Below are 20,375 nucleotides of genomic sequence, written 5' to 3'. Positions count from 1 at the left end.
TCTGTTACATTGACAATCCTTTGGTTCTATACACTGACAGGGTGAACCCGTCTTGTTGTAATGGTGGGGTTTTTTTTTTTTGTTTGTTTTTTTACCTTTAAGTTCAGTTGTTTGCAGTTGCTACTCATGGCTTTCCACTGAAAGTCTTAGTATTGCACAAAACTATACAACGGAGCCTTGCATTGTGTCACGTCACCTAGTGACTAGTTTCTATTCCAAGTCCATAAAGCAAACTGTCAATATAAATATATTATTCCTTAAATATTACCCATACATACATCTTGCAACAATTAGAAATCTTGAAAAGTTACAAGCTTTCTGTAGATATTTTACATGTTACTCCTTATAGCTAAATATCCTGTAAGATGTGTTTGGTGTAGTGAATTTGTCAGTCTGAGGTCAGAGTTGTTTGCAAAGAAACAGGGATCCTTTGCAAAGGAGCATATATGTCATGGGGCAGCTCACTTGACCTAAATGGAGCCCCTGATTCTCCAACTAGGCCCACAGACCTGTATCTTTCTAACTCAGAATGGCAACTCTGAGTCCCATTTGCCCTGTAGCCTCAATCGTTAGCATCTCCCTATCAACTCTCTTTGCAAAGAAAAGCCTTGACAAATGTGTAGGTCTAATAGCATGTACTGAAAATCACCACATCCAGTTGCTGAAACAATTTCCATAGCAGCCAGGGGACCCTTTGCATTTCCCACCTCAGATTATCTCAACTACTGTGGTATCTTGTGGGGAGAGGTAGTTTCTCAGGTACCTGGGAACCAAAACATTTGAGGCTTGGATACACAAATCTTGCACATAAAAACAGAGTCCATAAAGATTTACCTTGAACGTTTTGGTGCTTTTTGAAGGGTACCTGTCCCCTTGTGGATTTCAGCAAACAATCCTCCCTCAGGTCAGTTTCTTTTGGCATGGTGAAAAATATTTCATCCAACTCATTCTTTCCATTTCCTAGCTGAATATAGATTTAAACATTTGAAATCTATGGAAACACATGTATATGCACTTTCTCAATAAACTTCTCCAGCAGAGTACAAATTCTTTTTGATGGCCAGATATCAATTGTCACTCTCCAATCAATATTTTCATCATATTAAATGAAAACAATTGGCATCTTTTATAGCAAAAGCTGTTTGATTTTATGTGCTCTGGTAGTATATTAAGTCTCTGACGTTCAGGTTTTAATGCTACACTGTCTCCCAGGGCCAACTAGCGAAAGAGGTATTGACCTCAGTGAGCTTGTATCCACTAACAAAAAACTGCTAAGCTTAGTTACAACAGGTGTTTTTGTTGTCTCTTCCCTATCTATATCCCTATAGTAATATTTTTATCTATCTGTCTATCTATCTATCTCCACGTATCCTGGTAAATGACCTTTCTTGGGTAGATGAAGGACATCTTTCCCAAAGCAGTTTATATTAGAAGGGCTGGGACATTACTGGCAGGAAGGCAGCTTTATCAGTGGTTTTGCTTGCTGCTTTTATTCAAGCCGAACAAATAATATCTAATGCACAGAGAGAAGATGTGGCAGGGGCAAATATTTAGTAGCTGTCTCTTTATAGTCAGTCATGGGAATAGGAAGGAAATGCGGGTAAAATAAGTGTTAATATTAATTTTTTTTAAATGTGGTTGTGTAGTAGAGACTTAAATTTAACAGTGTTACTAAATTACTGATTAATTCTCAAATTCAGGTAAATCTTGAAGTGTTTTATCATTTTAAATCTATGTAAAAGTGCTGTAATTTTACATTTGAGATTAGCACAGCTTCTGTCCTTTTCTTCTACATTATCTTCTTCACCTTGTTGTTAGTTGGGGTCGTTGGCTCTTTGTCTTGACAGGAACTCTTGAAGATCAAGTGTTTCTTCCAAGCTGACATCGACATTCTTCATGTCCTCCTTCAGCACCTTGAAGCACATTTTTCTGGGTCTCTCTCATGGTCTCTGCCCCGTGACTACTAGATAGTGTACTCTACCACCTCCCACGTATCATTGTTTCATACGACCCAGCCTTCTCAGTTGATGCTCCATCAGCTTTTTCGTGATGAGGGCTATCTGCATCGTGGCTCTTACTGTTTTGCGTCTTAAAATAAAATTTATTTAAATGAGAACTAAAGCACCAAAATAAAATTATTAAATTCCATTGATTACTGATTCAGTGTTGCCAAAGTTACAGAAATTTTCTCCTTAAGTCTTAACACTACATCTAGCATTGCATCTTTACATCCAATGTAGACTTGGATTAAGGCTTTAAAGTAATCAGAACAAGCTTACTGCCTCATTGCATCCTTGGATAAATAATGCATCCCTTTTTGAGAGAGAAAATCCATTCAATGATGTACGAGTGACTCTTTTCATTCTGCTTTTAGAATTAAGACTGTAGCTTTTTAGAAGATGAATCTTACACCCCACTCTATCCCTCCCAAACCAGGAAAGCGTAAATTACAGATCAAGGGGAAAATATAAAAATCAGATTATATTCTCTGATAAAAGAATAATGGTTGATGGAGGAGAATTCATGCTTGTTTTGAAATGTGATCAGAGAAGATGGGTGTGTTCTTGGTTACTGGTTCAAAGGCAAAACGGGCAGTGGATGACAATGACTTCAGGTCACTAATGGCTGTTTAGGGATCTCAGTCAAGTTCAGAGTTGACAGGTCTCTAAAGTTCATGCTGCCACCGCAGTTGCCATGGTAATGCTTGTTGGCAGGCACTTGGGGCAGGTCTTCACTACGGAGAGGGGGTCGATTTAATATACGCAAATTCAGCTACACGATTAGCATAGCTGAATTCGACCTATCGGAGCCGATTTACCCCGCTGTGAGGACGGCGGCAAAATCGACCTCCGCGGCTCCCCATCAACGGCGCTTACTCCGACCTCTGCTGGTGGAGTAAGAGCGTCGATTCGGGGATTGATTGTCGCATCCCGACGAGACGCGATAATTCGATCCCCGAGAGATCGATTTCTACCCGCCGATTCAGGCGGGTAGTGTAGACCTAGCCTTGGACATCAAGAAGGGGAATGGATATAGAAGCAGAACTATCCTCTCTCCAAAAAAGTGGTGATTTCAGGTCAGGATTCTGGGATATTGGTGAAACAATGAAGAGACGCTTGAACCAAATCTCTGTTCTTGCTATACTATAGTTTATTATTCCAATCAGGCATCAAAATTAATTTATTAAAAGGATGTGCAAACATGTTGGTAAAAAGCTGCATAGGTTTTAAGCACTCAAATTTATCTTATTGTAGATCTGGAGTATCCAAAACCAGTAGAATAATGGCAGATCCACAAGAAAAATAAGTTTGGGGGTTGCTGATGCCCATTAAACCCTCTTGAGCATAAACAGTCCATTGACTCAGACCAAAGCCTTTTTTTCCCCCCATGGATAAGTGAGAATTCCACCCATTCATTCCCAAACTCAGAGTGAATTTTACTCTAGTCTGCCAGGCTTATGCAAAAATCAAACAAAAACCTAGTGGTTCAGGTAGTGTCATCTTAAAATTTATCTCGCATCAACTTGTTTCTCCACTTGTGTTTTACTTGTTGAAGTTAGATAACATGATTTTAAGGCCATGCGGTCGGTCTGACTTTCATTATATACTCTTGTCTCTTAGATGATGCAGGATGACAGGTCAGAGGTGTGGCTGGCTTTTCAGGCCTCCAGTGGAATTTGAAGAATGGGATTAGGCTTTAAGATCAATAAACTGAGATAAAAATAAACTTTTCTAGTTGTAGGAACACATCTTATATATAGCGTTTAACATTTTATATATTGTGTGATTCTGATAATAAAAACCATTTTGGTAACACACATCAACTGCATCATATTTAAAGCAGTCTTCTCACTGTATCTCTTGGAGGCACATAATCAAAGTCTATCGTGCAGTAGGTGGAGTTGCCTGACTAGATAATGGGTCCCAAACAGGAGTGTGTTTGAAGCACACACCTTGGAGCATAAGGAAGCTATTGTCTCATTCTAAGACGAGCAAGAAAATCTGTTCCCTAGTATTAAGGAGACTGGGAGAGCAATCTGGGACACTACCAAAGTGCTTTTCATGTGGTGTGTATTTCAACCAACACTGAAATACCTGTAGCCACTGGTAGAACTGGCTTGTTTTCAGAGGATGGAGAAGTTACATCCTCTTACCGTTGTGAAAAGGCCCAGGAGATTGTTAATGACCATAAACAGTCAGGAATTGTTTCTTATCCACAGACTAAACCTCCAGCAATACAGTGCCCCCTAGTTCCTTGGGTTTGTTTGTCACATGGTTTTGTAGCAATTTCAGATTCAGATAAGGTTGTTCTCTTGCCATTCCTATTGTAGACTTAGCTATACTTATTTGAGGGGACTCTTAGATTGAAGTTTCTCTGTGGGGATATATTGCCTACAAGCAAAAAATATCTCTTAAATAGGCATCCATTATTTTCTGGCTCCATAATCATTTGGAGCAAATTGAACCCACTATCCAGAAATAGCAAAGATGGAGCTGCCTGCCAGCATCACCTCACTGTTATGGGATGAATGAAATTAAATATTTGGTTATCAAACTAAAACATCTTGATAAGAATCTGTTCTCATATGGCCTGCATTAAGCTAATACTTTGATTTATCAAGATTGCAGATTTTTTTAAAGCAGATTTTGGATGTAAAAATAATCACAGGCCCCAAGGCTATAACTTTTGGACACTGTTCTATTGACAATTCTACTCCCCCCCCCCCCCCCCAACAAGCTTTAAAATATGAATATGAACTTTCTATGAAATAAGAAAATATTTCACATAAAATATTGAAGTTAGTTGTTGAGGGCAGAGGCATGAGTCTAATTGATAGTGATAGCTACCTTATTTAGCTTCCTTATTTTGCCCAATGACAAGGTTATCTTCCTTCTTGGTTCAAAACTAAAGATCTTAACACTTTTTACTACCCTGTGTCTGAACACAAATCCAGTCTTTAGAGTTTCGTGGTACATTTAAAAAGTTTGTCTACTTAACCTTGTTGAATCACTCTTCCTGCCCTTTGGCATTTCTTTAAAGACTGGTAAACTTTTACGACACAGAAGTGGGGATTATTAAGAAACAAAATGGAAGTATTCATTGTGGTTTTATTTTTAAGATCTGTTTTTCTCCCCCATGCCTTACTTTCTGTGTTCATTGTATTCTACCCCAGGTAAGAAATAAGCTACATTAGGTAAGAATGTAGGTTGTGATAAGCACAATAATGAAATCACTATTAGAAGACATCCAGAAAATGCTGTTGAACTAGTAAATATTGAACACTTAGCACTTTAAACATATAAAGCACTTTACAAATCTTATAACTAATCCTTGCATTACTCCTGTTTGGCAGGTATGCAAGTATTATCATTCATTAACATATTTGGTTAAATGACTTGTCCAAGGCCCCACACACTCAATGGCAGTTCTAGGACTAGATCCCAGCTCTCCTGATTTGATCTTGTGCCATAAACACAAGACACTCCACTTCTTGTCTGGTGAGCACTGGTTGGCTGGAAAATTCAACTATGTACAGCAAGGGATGTTGCTGTTAGTCATAGAAATGAAAGCTGAACAAGAAGTAATGCTAATGTAACAGAAAATGAAGAAGTGTGTGGGCTAGTGTGAGGAGACCCACTGGTTATTCTCAGAATCTTTTGAAATGAGTTTTTATAGTTGCTACTGAACTGCAGAGAGCATATAAAGCAAATATTGAAGATGTTCCTTGCAGCGATGGCCTGCTATTGTAACTTCTCTCCAGTCGTGGTCTACTGTGCTGAAAACATTTGGAATGAACTTGCATTAGGACTGAAAATGTAGTTTCTACTGTTGGGAAGTAAGCAAAGCTTAAAATTGTTTGTTTGAAATATTTGCTAATAACCTTTTAATTGAAGTCTTCTCTCTTGTGTTAGCTCATTTCTGCATCCGTAACCTTGTGGATCCAGATTACCATCTGTTTACTCTAAAAGCAAAACCTTAAGTGATCTCATACTCTCTTGTAATAACAGACTGTCATCTGACTGGCACAAATTCTAGGCATCCAGTGAATTATTGTGCCTTAACATTGCTGAGGTCATGGTTAAAATTTTGTGTGTGTGTGTGTGTTTGAAATTGGGAGCTTATTTTCAGTATCTGTAGGAGATGGAGTTGTAGCATTATAACTAAGGCTACGAGTATGTCACAGAGGTTGCAGAAGTCACGAAATCCGCGACTTCCAGAGATCTCCATGACATTGGGGCGCTGCAGCAGCCCAGCCCCCACCGGCAGCAGGGGGGCCACAGCTCCCTGACGCTACATGCAGTGGGGCAGGGGGCAGGACCCTCCGCATTTTGTCAGGGATGTTTTTAGTAAAAGTCAGGGACAAGTGGCTTCCGTGAATTTTTGTTCATTGCCCGTGACCTGTCCCTGACTTTTACTAAAAATGTCCGTGACAAAATCGTAGCCTTAATTATAACTTTTCCATTAACTTGTGTGTAAAAGGAAGTATGGTTGCTCATACTTGAGTGCTTTCTTGGGTAGGGGATTCCAGCCTTGATCAATAGAGATGGTAAAATGCCTAGAAATATAACCAGTAATCACTAGAAGTGAGATATGAACATAGGGTGTCCTCTTTTCCAACTCGTGTAACTTGCTCTAGGATACAGGCTATTTGATTAATAGCTTTCTCTCTCTCTCCCCTCCCTCCCATCATGTTGGTGTATTTATAAGCAGTAACCTAACTGCAGGAACTACCGCCAAAAAAGAATGGGGACCCACTTCAAAGCGATATTGCCCTAATTAGCATATACAGAAGCAAAAATCAGGTCCCAGATGCCAAAATTGTTGCCAAAAAGGTGATTTCCCTTTCAAATATTTTTAAGTAGTCAACGTCTGACATCTTATTATTCCATGTGTAATTAACCCGTATTATTCCATGTGTAATTAACCCGATCTATACCATACTATACCAAATCAACATGAAAAATTCAACTATGTGAATTTTAATTTTTCTTTGCCATTCTTGCAACATTTCTTAAAAATAAGTATAAAATTCTTGTTGGATTGACTGCAACCTTAACTTTGGCATTGCTACTGTTTCCCCCACTAGAGAAGTGGAAGAGAGCTGTTGTCCATTGAAGATAGACTGGTGAGCTGAACTGGTTCACCTACCATACTGTATGATATAAATACCTGGATAATTAGAAACAACATTGGATGTGTTGGTCAGCTTGAAGAATATCTGTTTGTTTCTATTGCAGGTTCCTTGCTCCTTGAAGGCATTATATAGAAATGTCCTGAGTGAGTACTAGTGTTTTCCTCAGGACCACTGAATCCCAAAATATTTTGATTTGCATGTCAATCAGTTAGGGCACATCACTTTTTTTATTTAGTTTACTTTGTTGGGTTTTAAATAGGATTAAGTACTAAGTAGAGTAGATTTTTAGCATTAATCATTTTTCCATTTTCATTTGCAGCTGACTGAAATGGATTCATTCTTAATAAGCTATTCTGACATCAAAATTTATATTTGCTCAAGGTTTTCTGTGTCATTAACATTTTTCATTCCCTGATTGTTAGCTTTGCTTACTTCCCAACAGTAGAAACTACATTTTCAGTCCTAATGCAAGTTCATTCCAAATGTTTTTGCTATGAAATATCCAATAAAATTTGTGCAAACAAAGGTGGTAAATATAGATGCAAAATGGGGGGAGGGAAAAAAGTAGAAAGATCTGTCTACCATGAGTTTTTTTCCCTCTGAATAAGAGCAAAGTGAGAGCTGCTGCTTCTCCCAAGGCCAACCAGCTGCTCATCATTTATGCTGGCTCATGTAGTGCCTTGTTTGTAAATAAACATGCAAACTAGATCTCCTGAACCATTTCTTTTAGATTTATTAGCCTCTTTTCCTTTATCAGTTGCTTTAGTTAAGAAATGGAAAGTGTTCCTTTAACTTATACTTTTGTCATGGTAGCCACATTAATTCACTTGATAAAAAACCATGGTGTGCTACAATGCAAACGTTTTTAAAATACTTTTCTTAAAAGGTGACCACTAGCTAAGATGCAAATGCTTGGAGGCAAGCTTTCAAATCAGTACATGGAAGTGACTCTTATTGATGAGAGCTGCATGATTAAATGGCATTGTCCTCCTATGAAACTTATCTTTTAGTTCCTTGTCTCTCTCGATGCATTTTCTTCTGATCACACCTGAGTTTGAGTTCCTTTTTATTCTGGAGGCAACCAGAGCTATCATTCAGACATGCTTGAAATGTTAATAGGGATGTTAGTGGTACTGGGGGAAACAAGCATGGAAAGGGCTGTCAAAACAGCTTTAGCTGCCTTCATATAAACATATATTAAAATCCACTTTGGAAGATCACAGGAAGTGAGTATATCTCCAGGGCTACAAAATTCCTAGGCAAAAGAGGTTTGAGCAACAGATAGGAAAAGAAATACTTCCTCTAAGAACTCTCCTCCATCTTCCATAGAGCACCCCCAATGATCTGTTTCAAACTTTTTAAAATGTATGTTCTTCTCAGAGGGACCTCATTCACTGTAAAAGTGATCTGTCTGACTTAAACTGGTTCTCAAAAAGGACAACCTAAAAAGACAATGAATGCATCACTTGAAAATCGGATGTTAACAGACTACTGTATGTTTCAGAAAAAGAGAGCAACCACGTAAGATGCATGCTGTGGTAAAGTCAAAATGAAGTCTATTTTCCTTTCCATTCCAGCCTTGCAAGGTCAAGTAGATAGAAAGAAGCATCACTTCGGGGAAGGAGGGAGAAACTACTACATCAAACATCTGTAGACACATTTCAGTCTTCAGCTGCTTTATACCTGTTTTACAGAATTGTTTTGCCTTGGTGAAAAGAATTAAAAAGCTGAAAAGGCTAGGTCATCTTTTGAATAACATTTCCATCACTTAAAGCCCCTGAGACTACTACAAGATTTTCTGTGGGAGCATGAGCTGTAAATGCTGTTTCCAGAAGGTAACAGACTCTACACCTAGAGGGAGGATGCACAGTACAAGCAAAATGATTGGTCACATCTTTGAACTATTTGAATCTAAGGCTAGGTCTACACTAGGGAGGTGGTCAATCTAAGATACGCTGACTTCAGCTACGCTATTCGCATAGCTGAAGTTGCAGATCTTAGGTCGATTTACCTGGCTGTGAGGACGGCGGCGAGTCAACCACTGCCGCTCCCCCGTCGACTCCGCTTCCGCCTCTCGCCGCAGTGGAGTTCCGGAGTCGACGGCAGAGCGATCGGGGATCGATTTTGTCGCGTCTAGTGTAGACAAGATAAAAATCGATCCCTGATAGATGGATCACTACCCCAGATTGGCGGGTAGTGTAGACGTACCCTAAGAATAAGGCAATAGGAGGAAGGTGGAAAAAGAGAAGCCATCTTTACCATTTAACAAAATTCAACCCTGTCATAATTTTAGGTCTGAAGAGGATTTATAACTTTTTCTGTGGTACTCACCTTATCTGAGCTCAGCACACCATGAATTTATCCTCGCGATATTCCAGTGAAAGTTGTATTGAAAGCTTGAGGCTTAAAAAACCCAGACACACAAGCTGTTCTGTTGAGAAGGGTATTCCTGTTTAAGGCTAGTAAATCTGCAGGGGATGTGAAAATGCCTCAATTTGTCACAGTCTTGGTAAACTGGAATGTAACACAATTTCTTTAACTTACTTTGAAGGTGATTTCCCAGTGCCATTCTTTGGAAAGCTGCATATACTTTGTGGATTTGTGTTCCTCTTAATCTCATCCCCTCCCTTCTTAAAGAAAGAAAACAGGAACTGAATGAAGTGCTGACATTTACATTAGCAGTGCAATTGTGAACTTTAAACCCCAGTATAGTGAAGTCTGTAGGCAGATTTTCATAATACTGTCCAATGCCTGTTCTTGCTGTTTCGCGCGGCAAGCCTGGGAGGGAGGGGGGAGAAGCGGAGTGGCAGCGTGCTCGGGGGAGCAGGCGGCAGTGGAGCAGAGGTGAGCTGGGGGGGGGGGGGGAGTGGTTCCTCTGCCCCCCCAGTTACTTCCTGCAGCCCTCCCTGCGCCCCCCACCGCCGCAGCTCACCTCCACTCCGCCTGCTCCCCTGAGCGCGCCACAGCCGCTCCGCTTCTGTCCCCTCCCTCCCAGGCTTACCGCAAAACAGCTGTTTCGCGCGGCAAGCCTGGGAGGGAGGGGGGAGAAGCAGAGGGGTGGCGCGCTCGGGGGAGCAGGCGGCAGTAGAGCGGAGGTGAGCTTAGGGGGGAGCGGTTCCTCTGTCTCACCCCCAGGGTAACTCCCTGCGGCCCTCCCCGCACTACCACCGCAGCTCACCTCCGCTCAGGGCCGGCTCCCGGCTTTTTGCGCCCCAAGCAAAAAAAAAAAAAAAAAAAAGCTGGAGTGCTGCCCCTTGGAAAATGCTGCCCCAAGCACATGCTTGGCGCGCTGGTGCCTAGAGCCGGCCCTGTCTACACTAGCCATTTCTGCAGAAAGTCTTCCCACTGTAACTAACGTGGCACAGATGTCAAAAACATGGTGGTTAAAATGTTGGCCGCTGTCTGGTGCCTTGTGCATACTATTACTTGAACCGTTGCTACCACCAGTGGAGCTGCAATGGCGGGACCTTTTCAGTAAAAGGTTAGTGAGGCCAGGGGGACAATAAATGGTTTTGCCTAAAGGTGTTGCCTTGAAAACAGTTCATCAGAATTAACTTGACAGTCTGTTGCTGTGGGATCTTGGTGTCACCAAAATGGCAGAATGGAGTGAAAGTATAGTATACTTCATGTACGCTTCTAGCCACCTTCAGCCACATGAGGCAGAAGCAGCAATGTCCTCTGAAAAGATGATGCACAGAAGCTTGAAGCACAAGTAGCAGTGAGGGGAGTACGGCCCCAGGAACCCATCACTGCCAACAGAACCAATTCTCTTATTTGCTCATCTGTCCAGAGGGAGGTGAAGAAAGGTGGGAGGCCACTGGGTATAAACCTAGGGGTGAGATGATGTGGTTAATGTGTTGGAGTTACTTTCACCTGAGGGGAAAAGAATCAAATTATAGATGAAAAGTTAAAAGCAGTGGATGAAGTTTGAAGAGCAAACAGCATTGGGGGGTGCTAGATATCAAAAAAGCTTTTGGGAAGATAAAAGTTTGAGGACTGGGTTGTAATGAAAATGCAATGAGTCTGAATGCAACACATTTCTTACCCTTTATTTTATCCTATTCATTTTTCTCCTTAAATTGTAAGTTCTGGGGCAGGAAGAGACCTGTCATGTACGTGAAGCACCTAGCATACTTCTGGGTACTTGCATTAACATTTTCTAACTTGAGTAGTTGGTAGGGGGAAAGGGGCAAACTTCTTCAAAGTAACAGCAGTACCTGACATCTGTTCCATCAAGTAAACATAAATGAAGAGCTTTTGTCTGCAGGTTTTCCTAAACATCTGCATTTTAATCCACTTGTCCTCCTGTCGTATTAACCATAGACCTGCATATGGTACAGTTTCATTAGAATATTTGTCTTGCTTGCTGTGGAGGTGGTGTGGCCAGGGGACTTCAGAAAAATTCCCTTTAAGCCTTCATGCTTGTGCAAATAAGATTTTCTTTGCATGTTTAAAGCATCTGTGATTGCTCTTGCTAAATCTGTAATAGCCTTTCATATTACTTGAACAAATTTATTTTCTACCCCCTCAGCTCAAGAGCTGTGTGTTTGCTCTGTTCTGAGTGGTATAATGCTAGGAAATCTGTCCTTCATAATAAAAGGATCGATCCTCCCATGGACAGTGCATAGTGTTTCATTATTTTCATATGTATTGAAATGCTTTCAGAAGTACTCACATGACATGTAAATGTGGGATTTTTTTGCTGTTGTAATACAAGAATGGAGAAATCTTGCTTCTGTAAAGACTGTCCATCTCATTCCAAAACTCACTGTTTCCTAGTACTGAAAACTTCATTATGATAATTACATCTGCTGCTATATGTTGTCAGACGGCCACCGGGGTGGTGCTCTGCTCTGTTCAATGTTGATAAGTCGGCTGCATGCGTGTGTTCCATCTGTGTGCTGCCCCGGCTCTGTGCAGATAGCTGACACAGCAGACCCCTGAGAGAACCCCCAATGACTACAGACTCTAAGAAGGTACGAAGGCCCCCGGCCAGGTTTATTGTCAAACAAAGCACAGTAATAGTTCCCCACAGACTGTACAGGACATACTACGAATATGTGCCCCCTGACAATGGACCGGCTCAGTCAGTGGCGGGATACTCCATTGCCCCTTAGGCCAGACAAAGAGACCGCCTCAGATATAAGTTACACATCACTCCTGACTTATTCAGGTGCAACCCCCCTACGTAGCAAGTTACAACCCTTCTACGCAGTAAGGTGTCACCTCTCACCTTGTACATGTTGGTTCAAACAAAACAACTCTATCCATCATATTACCCTTTTGACCCTGTCTTTAGGATGGGTCAGCTTGTTCCTTGTTATCTGTGTGGAATGTGCAAGTATCCAAATGTTCTGCTATCTAGTGTCCAGTACCTCTTAGGTATGTATCTTTTTGCAGCATCAGCCCTTTCCTTGCCAACTTCTGTGAGCAGGGCCTGCGTCTGGCTCACAGCTTAACTTTGCTTTGTTAGTAAAGTCTTGACCATTACTTCAGGCCTTAGGCCTCATACCAGCTCTCTGATATAAGGGTTTGTTTCAGGGCCTCATCTCACTACACTATATATGTTTTCCTGCTCTGATAATTGGAATAAACTGTGCCCATCTTACAGTGGTATAAATAGGATGAGGTGGGGAGAGAAGCTTTGTCAGGAGGTTTTCGGTGCAAATGCCCTGATGGCAGATTGCCACCAGGTAGTTATGGTGGCAAGTAATGGCCACTCTTTAAAACTGCACAATGCTTATTTCAAGGAACAAGACTAAATAGATGAATGTTCCCCTTTTAAAATCCATTGTAACACACACTAACTGTACAGGTTATTTTTATTAAAGTTGCTGCCATGGAAGGACTGTTGTCACCAAACTTAAATGGTGTCAGCCTACTCTTTTTTTTTTTTCTTTTCTTTTTTTTTTAAATGGGTTTTGCAAGAGTCAGATATTCACAAAACATTTATCTCCCTCTCACCATGTCCTCACCAGGCACTGACTTGTTCAATCAGTCAATCAGCGCATTAACCCCATACATTTACAGCCAGGCCAGCTGACTTGTATTTAATATAGGAAAAGCTACACTAATATGAAATATGAGAATCATTTAAATTAAATGTTGGCATCTGTGAGTGTTGCATCCTAGATCTAGTGTCTGTCCTTAGTTCACAGCCTGTGGCTGGTTTTAGTGAAAATCCAGTTGTCTTTTTCCTGGAGAATAGCTTTGTTCTTGGGTGACTGAAATGTTGGTTCTCATTAGCATTTTGGGATGTGACTTCACTGTTAATACATACTCTTATTTCTATAGATACTTTCAAAATTTTATGTTCAGTATTTCAGAGGTTTTTCTTCCACTCTTTTGAAGCTGTGTAAGATGTGACGCATTTGATAGACTTTTTCTCCCCTTCTCTATGGGTATTTGGTTAATCGGCTTTGTTAGTGTTAGCATACTAAAGAACTTTCCATCTTACAATTTCCACTGATTAAAACATACAGAAAATTTTCACTCCTAGGTACACAATCTGTTTTCCTTTTTTTCCTTAGTTTTCTTTTTTGGACTTTGTAGAATCAGAAGCAGTAGAAGTGGTTTCTGTCTGTTTACCTTTCAGTCCTTCCAGGTGTAAATTATATTGCAGTAGTGGCAAGGAATCCCAGTCATGGACCAGACCCCTTGTGCTAAGCATTGTACAGACACATGACTAAGACAGATTGTCATAATTTTGGGGCAAAGACCAAGTAAAGGCTTCTGCAGTTGATTGAGAAAGAAACAGGCTAAACTACTGAGATCTTATTCAGTTGTGCTTTGCCGATGGCTCCATAAATAACGTTTGTATTGGAACACTAGTTTGGCTATTGCTGGCTGATATTCTGATGCACTAGAGTGATTCCAGGATGGCTGTATGTAACTAATTGGGACTCATAGCAAGACAGGGTTCTCAGGCAGGGGTTCCCAAATTGTGGTACATGAGTGTAATGTTCCATCAACTCTCTTCACAACAACTCTTTAAGAAGGTGGTATACGAACCAATAAAGTATGAGACTTGCTGTTCTAGGGAAAACACTGAGCATAAATAAATGGTCTGCTCTTGATCATCACATGTCATCTGTGAGCCATACTGTTCAGGGTTTCAGAAATACTTAACACATCAGTGCTGCATGTACTAACAGAGGTTTCCTCAGCCAAGGGACAGATGGCTCTTATCTTGTACTCATCTCAGCTGCAGGTACGGACTGGGCCACTCCTGTACAGGGTAGGAAGCCAACTAATGCCCTGTTCATAGAATTAAGGAGTTAAGGTGCTGACTGAGAATGGAGATACTGAAATAGAGGGTTTGGGCTTTCTGCTCTCTTAATTTCTTCAACCCCTATCATCTAGTAAATATCACAGCAAATAGTTTGTACATTTTCATGTGAAAATGAAACACTCAATCTTCCCCAAGAATTGAGGGAATGCCTGTACAGCGACAATCTACAGTGGATCTTCTGTGAATCTCTGGTGCTCTACTATTCAAATTCATTTTCTATAACTTGTGTTGGTTTCTATTTGTTTAACGCTTCAGATGAGTTATGTCTACCTTTCTTTAAAAATACTTGGTTCTGAATGAAACACTGGATTTTGCCTATTTTACGTTAATTGCATGTACTTTGTAGACACCTATGCTGCTTCCCTCCCTCTTCAGATATTTTATAGGCCCCCAACAGATTGCTGCCCCACTTGACACTCTGGTACCTCCTGAGGGGGAGAACTGAGAATAACTTTTTCTCCCTTAATTACTTGGCTTCCTAAGAGATGTAATTATTCTTTAAAACACATTGAACTTTACGTGGATGATACCTATGAAGTTCTGTAACAAAACAAAAACCCTAATAAATGCCATTTATTTCCTGTAGAAGTGAAAATTTCTAGTGGGATTTCTGTGGAATAGTATTTAAGTTCCAGGAGAATAAATATCTGCTCTGGTCTTATGGCTGAAGTTTGCAGGGTATCATATGTAGATAAGAAATGTACCTTTTTACACTAGTTCAATACACACACAGTTTAAAAAAACAGCACCCATTGACAATCTATAAATTGGTAGCATTCAAATACATGGTAGCACTGTGGAAACCTAACATCACAATTCAGAGATCTGTCTTCAGTACAAGCCATGAATGCTAAACAGCCACAAGGTGTTGAAGAGGGCTAGGTGCATCCTTTAAGACAAGTCATCAAACCTCTGTGTAATAAAGCTTTGGTGTGAACAGTGTGCCATGTTAATTTTCGATGTAAAGTGAGTGGATTTTTCTTTTATCTGTCTCTTTTGTAGGAACTGGAGACATTGTTGCTGTCATGATTACAGAGTCCAAGGTAAAGGAGATCCTCAATTACTTGGAAAAGAACATCTCTGTCCTGATGGCAATAGCAGTTGGAGCCAGAGTTCCTCCAAAGAATTTTAGTCGTGGCTCTCTAGTCTTTGTGTCAATATCATTCATCGTTTTGATGATAATTTCATCAGCATGGTTAATATTTTACTTCATCCAGAAGATCAGGTACACAAATGCACGTGACAGGAACCAGGTAAGATGCCCCTTGCTTCTCTCTATTTAGATGTTTTTATTTTTTATATATTGCTGTAGTTAACTATCAGATCATATATGTAGTAATTATACTATGCTATTAACAACGAACCCTGTATTCCGAAAGTGTATACCAATGGAGGAAAATTTTATCTAGCAGATGCTTGCTATGATGAGTAACAGTCATAGAAAATCTCCATACAAAAAACAGGAAGGAATACTATTTGATACTATAAGTTATTCTAGTTGATTGTCATTGCACGTTCTTTATTATTGCACCACAAACTGAAGTGTGATTGACTTTTTCAAATTATTACTCTGAGAAAGTAGATCCTGGGTTTTTAGATATCCATCACTCTTAGCCTGAGAAGTTTAAAGTTAACTGCTCAAGAGCTGTGTGTAATAGGATATAATGAAAATCCTAAAGAGAGAATGTATCTCCTTATGATTATTCTTTAGTTTCTTGAATCTGCTCATTAATGTATATGGGGTTATTTAAAGTGAGAAATTCCTTCCTTAGGAACTCTAAACAAAAATGACCCAGTGTTATAAACTGTTGTGCAGTGCAATAAAGTATTTTCTGCTGTATCTTCAAGTAGTGTCCCTGTGGGTGCTCTACTGTAGTTGTATCTGCGACCCTGCACTGCTGATCGGAGAACTTTGGTAGCAGTGTCTGTTCAGCCTGCGCATGCACTGCCCCCCCACGATGCAAACCAGCACTGTGCAGGCAAACCCTCCGCAGTTCCTTTTCAGCTGCCCCTGGCTAGAGATGGAGCTTTAGCTATTCGTTAGCGGATCATTAATCTCTTTAGAATTGCTAATCTTTAGCTTTTTTTTTTAAGCTTCTTTTCTTTCTTTACTCCATTTATCTTTTATTTGGCCCTTGCTCAAAACAAAAAAGACTTCATTTTTCCTTAATCCCCTGTCTGGGGGGACTCCCCCCACCCCCCTTGGACAGGGTATTTCTGGCTCTCCAGGCTTCAAGAAGTGTCTCAGGTGCAAGGAATCTATTCCAGTGACTGATGGACACTCTCAGGGCGTCTGCTGCCTGGGAGAGGAGCACATCCCACAGAAGTGTGGATTGTGCCAGCAACTGAAGCCCAGATCCAGAAAGGATGGAGAACTGAGGCTCAAGCTCCTACTCATAGAGGCAGCCCTTCAATCATCCAAGCTGCACCAGGACCCCAGACGGCGGAAAACCTCACCACAACCCTCTACTTCTAAGGCAGGTGAGCCCAAAGAGATGGCTCTAAGAAAAGGGCCATGAGTCCCCACAGTGACCCCTGATTGAGGCAAAGACTATCTCCAGCTCGATGGTCTGTACCAACTGCACCAAAGCTTTCTAAATACAGTACCCAGGGCTCTCGTGATACTGCCCCAACAGAGCATGTGGGGTTGCCTAAGAACACAATGGGCACAAGCAAGGAACCATCGGTACTGTCTGGTGCGACAAACACAGAAAATCCGCCCTGGGGAAGGCGCCTGTGGTATGGACATAAACATCGTACTGCTTGTGGCACGCCAGGCATGGACAGACCATACTACCAGGTCCATGTTACTGACTCCTTTGGTGCAGGCATCTCAGTACCGACAACCACCACTGGTTACCGATGCCTTTGGCACCACCAGACTTCTGCTATGCGATGGACCTCTTGGTGTTGGGTTTGCTGGATTCGCCTCTGGTCAGTACTGGGGCCCTGCTACCGAGTTCACCCAGAGCTCCTGTCTCACCAACAACCTCATGTCATGCACTACCCTTCTCATCCACTGAGTCAGAAAGTGAGCAAGAGGACTTGGTCTCCCATTGCTCTTCTCACTCTCCATATGGTGCCCAATTCCACCATGGACCACAACCATACCATCCCCCTGACCCACAGCCTCCCTTGTATGGACAGCCTTGGTACCAACAACCTGGCCCCTCCCTGACAGGCTCAAAGACAAAGCTGCCTCCCACAGCTCTAATGTGGCCTATCAGCAATTGAGGAGACATCCTCCTTCAGCTGCTGCATCTAGGGCATCTGAGCCCCCTGAACTAACAAGGGAGGAACAAGAGGCTGAAACCAAGGAGGAAGTTACCACTCAGGCTAATTTCTCATTGTCATCACCAGATGAGACGGTGATGTTCCCTCCACCATCGATGGCAGATGACTTCAAACTATTTCAGGAGCTGGCCCAGCGGGCAGCAGAGGCACTACAGGAGGTGACCGAGTCACAAACTATTGGACATCTTACATTCTTCTGCCTTGTCCAGAGCAGTCCTCCCTATTAATGAGGTACTCTTGGACCCTGCCAAAATCATATGGCAGACCCCCACATCCATCCTGCCAACATGTAAGCAGGCCAACAAAAAAAATTGTGTGCCAGCAAAAGACAGTTTCTCTTCTCCTACCCACCTCCCAATTCGATCATAGTGGATGTGGTTAACTCAGAAGGCCCCAGCACCATTTCACATCCAGCCCTACATTTGAGTCACCCTCTTGAAAGTGTGTGGCAATAGTAATGGTCTAATAACGTGGTCACAGTCAAAAAGAGAATTAAAAATATTTGGCATGCTCTAAATGGGCCTCAGAATCATAGAAAGAAATATAGGACTGAAAGGGATCTTGAGAGATCATGAAGTCTAGTCCCCTGCATTGAGACAGGACCAAGTATACCTAGACCATCCCAGACAGTTGTTTGTCTAACCTGTTCCTAAAAGTTTCGAGTGATAGGAATTCCACAATCTCCCTTTGCGTATGTCTACTTCGCATTGTAAGCCCAGGGTTAGTGGGACTGGAATCCACTGACGTGTGTTAGAGAACCCAGGACTTGAGCATATGACCTGCTAATTATTAACCCGGTGTTCAGAATTTTCTAACCTGGGCTCGAACCTGGGACTCTGGCATCCACACAGCAGCACACAGACCTGAGTCAAACCAAGCATATCCCAGACTCCCACGCACACTCCTGAAATGTGGCCATTCTAGCACCTTTGACCATGGTGCATAGTGGAAAACTTTACTGCCCACGCTGCATGTTTCAGGAAGTTTGAACAGTCTGCCAACACTAGGGTTACCATATTTAAAAATTAAAAAAAGAGGACACTCCACGGGGCCCTGCCCCCGCCCCAATTCCGCCCCCTCCCCTGAGCGCCCCACATTCCCCCTCCTCCCTTCCAGCCACGCGAAACAGCTGCCTGAGTGCTACCGGCTTCACGGAAAATCCGGACGTATGGTAACTCTAGCCAACACATACTGCTGAGCAGTCACTTTGCTGTGTGCTTCCAGCTACCAGAGCGAGCAACGTAGAGGAGGTGCCTCTTGAAGAATTTTCCCTTGATTGAGCTTTCACCCTTGTGTCGTGAAACAGGCTGAGCTTCTGTGACATGCTGGTGGACGTTTCTGCAGTGTTTTCTGACCCACCAAACGCACTTGACATACCTTATGATGGAGAAGGAGGAGGCGTACCTAGGCATGGTAGACTCAAACTGTCCGATGCTGTTCATGACACATTCTAGCTGCTGATGCCCCCTATGTACACCAGCACTTCTGGAACAGGGCCACAACACAGACTGGCGGGATCACATCGTCATGCAGTTGGATGAAATGTGATCTAATATAAGACACTAAGGGCCTAATTTTCGTCAGATAGTCTCCATATATGCTTGAGCTCTTCTGGTGCACTAGGACCTGTGTATACAGAGGATGGATTTTCTCATCCAGTATGTACAAGTGTTAATGTACAAGGATGTGCACCTGCAGTTACACATGCCTAAGCAGAAAATGAGTTGAGGTTCAATTGAAAATCAAGACCTGATACTTCCCCAAGAGCACTAGCTAATTTCATCTGATTTCGGTGCATCTCATCAAGTTAGGGTGGTGGTCTAGTACACATATGCTACATTTGACTGAAATAGAAGTTCCCAAGAAGTTCCTTGGTTCTAAAGATTGCTGGTCATCTGCTGAGCTATTGCGTCATTTCAGGCCTGATAGTCACATAGCACTCTCTCCTCATTTGCAACTACTAAATAGCTTTTTTTAAAAAAAAATAGCAAAACGGCATTGCTTTTCTAATATTATTCTTCCCTGTAAGCAATTGCTGGTGATGCCACAGAGCTGTTATGAGATTGCAAATAGAATGGTCGGTAATTCATGAGACACTGTAAGACGTTGTCCTTCTTATGAAAAAGTTTTGAGACCACAGTTCTACTGGACTTAAAAGTACAGTACCCTTGTGTGGGAAGGCAGAGATGCAGCTGGACAGAATTTTCTACATTAATCGCTACAGAGTGACTTGAAGAATGATGGCAGTTGGTAAATTAAAAACAGAATTTACGCCCACGTCATTGAGAGATGTGATTATGTAGGCTCAGTGTCTGGCTTGACATTCTGAAAGCTGCCTGAGGACATTCAGACCAAGAAATGAGTCATTAAAGATCCAATCCTCTGGGGAGTTGAGTCTCTTTAGCTTTTACTGACTTCATTGGGTCCTGTACTCAGCACCTGACAGTGATTTTCTATAGTTCCAAAAAGCTGATCCTGAAACAGACCATTATTTTAAAGAAAAAGTAGCCCTTATTTACTATCCTAATTAGTGGACTGAGAACTGATTAACTTCATAATGCACTGCACTTCTACAGTGTACTCTGTATAGATTGTCAAAGTGCACTCCAAACACCAAGGAATTAATCCTGTAATGCTCCTGTGAGTTAAATAAAT

General features: G+C 41.7%; 1 protein-coding gene across 8 annotated transcripts in view; it reads left to right on the top strand.

The window, feature by feature from the left end:
* The window catches only part of RNF130 (ring finger protein 130), an 86,143-nt gene that overhangs the window by 23,515 nt on the left and 42,253 nt on the right, over positions 1–20,375 (top strand). For all 8 annotated transcript variants that reach the window (XR_010590087.1, XR_010590086.1, XM_042850951.2 and 5 more), the window contains one exon: positions 15,429–15,679. Coding sequence is in view for 6 of the 8 variants with exons in the window: in XM_042850951.2 (XP_042706885.1) it covers positions 15,429–15,679 (251 nt within the window). In the remaining 2 variants the exon portion in view is untranslated. The remainder of the gene's footprint in view (positions 1–15,428; positions 15,680–20,375) is intronic.

The sequence above is a fragment of the Chrysemys picta genome, chromosome 8 (assembly GCF_011386835.1).
Source record: "Chrysemys picta bellii isolate R12L10 chromosome 8, ASM1138683v2, whole genome shotgun sequence".
Classification (NCBI taxonomy): domain Eukaryota; kingdom Metazoa; phylum Chordata; order Testudines; family Emydidae; genus Chrysemys; species Chrysemys picta.
This window is presented reverse-complemented; position numbering and strand designations above follow the sequence as displayed.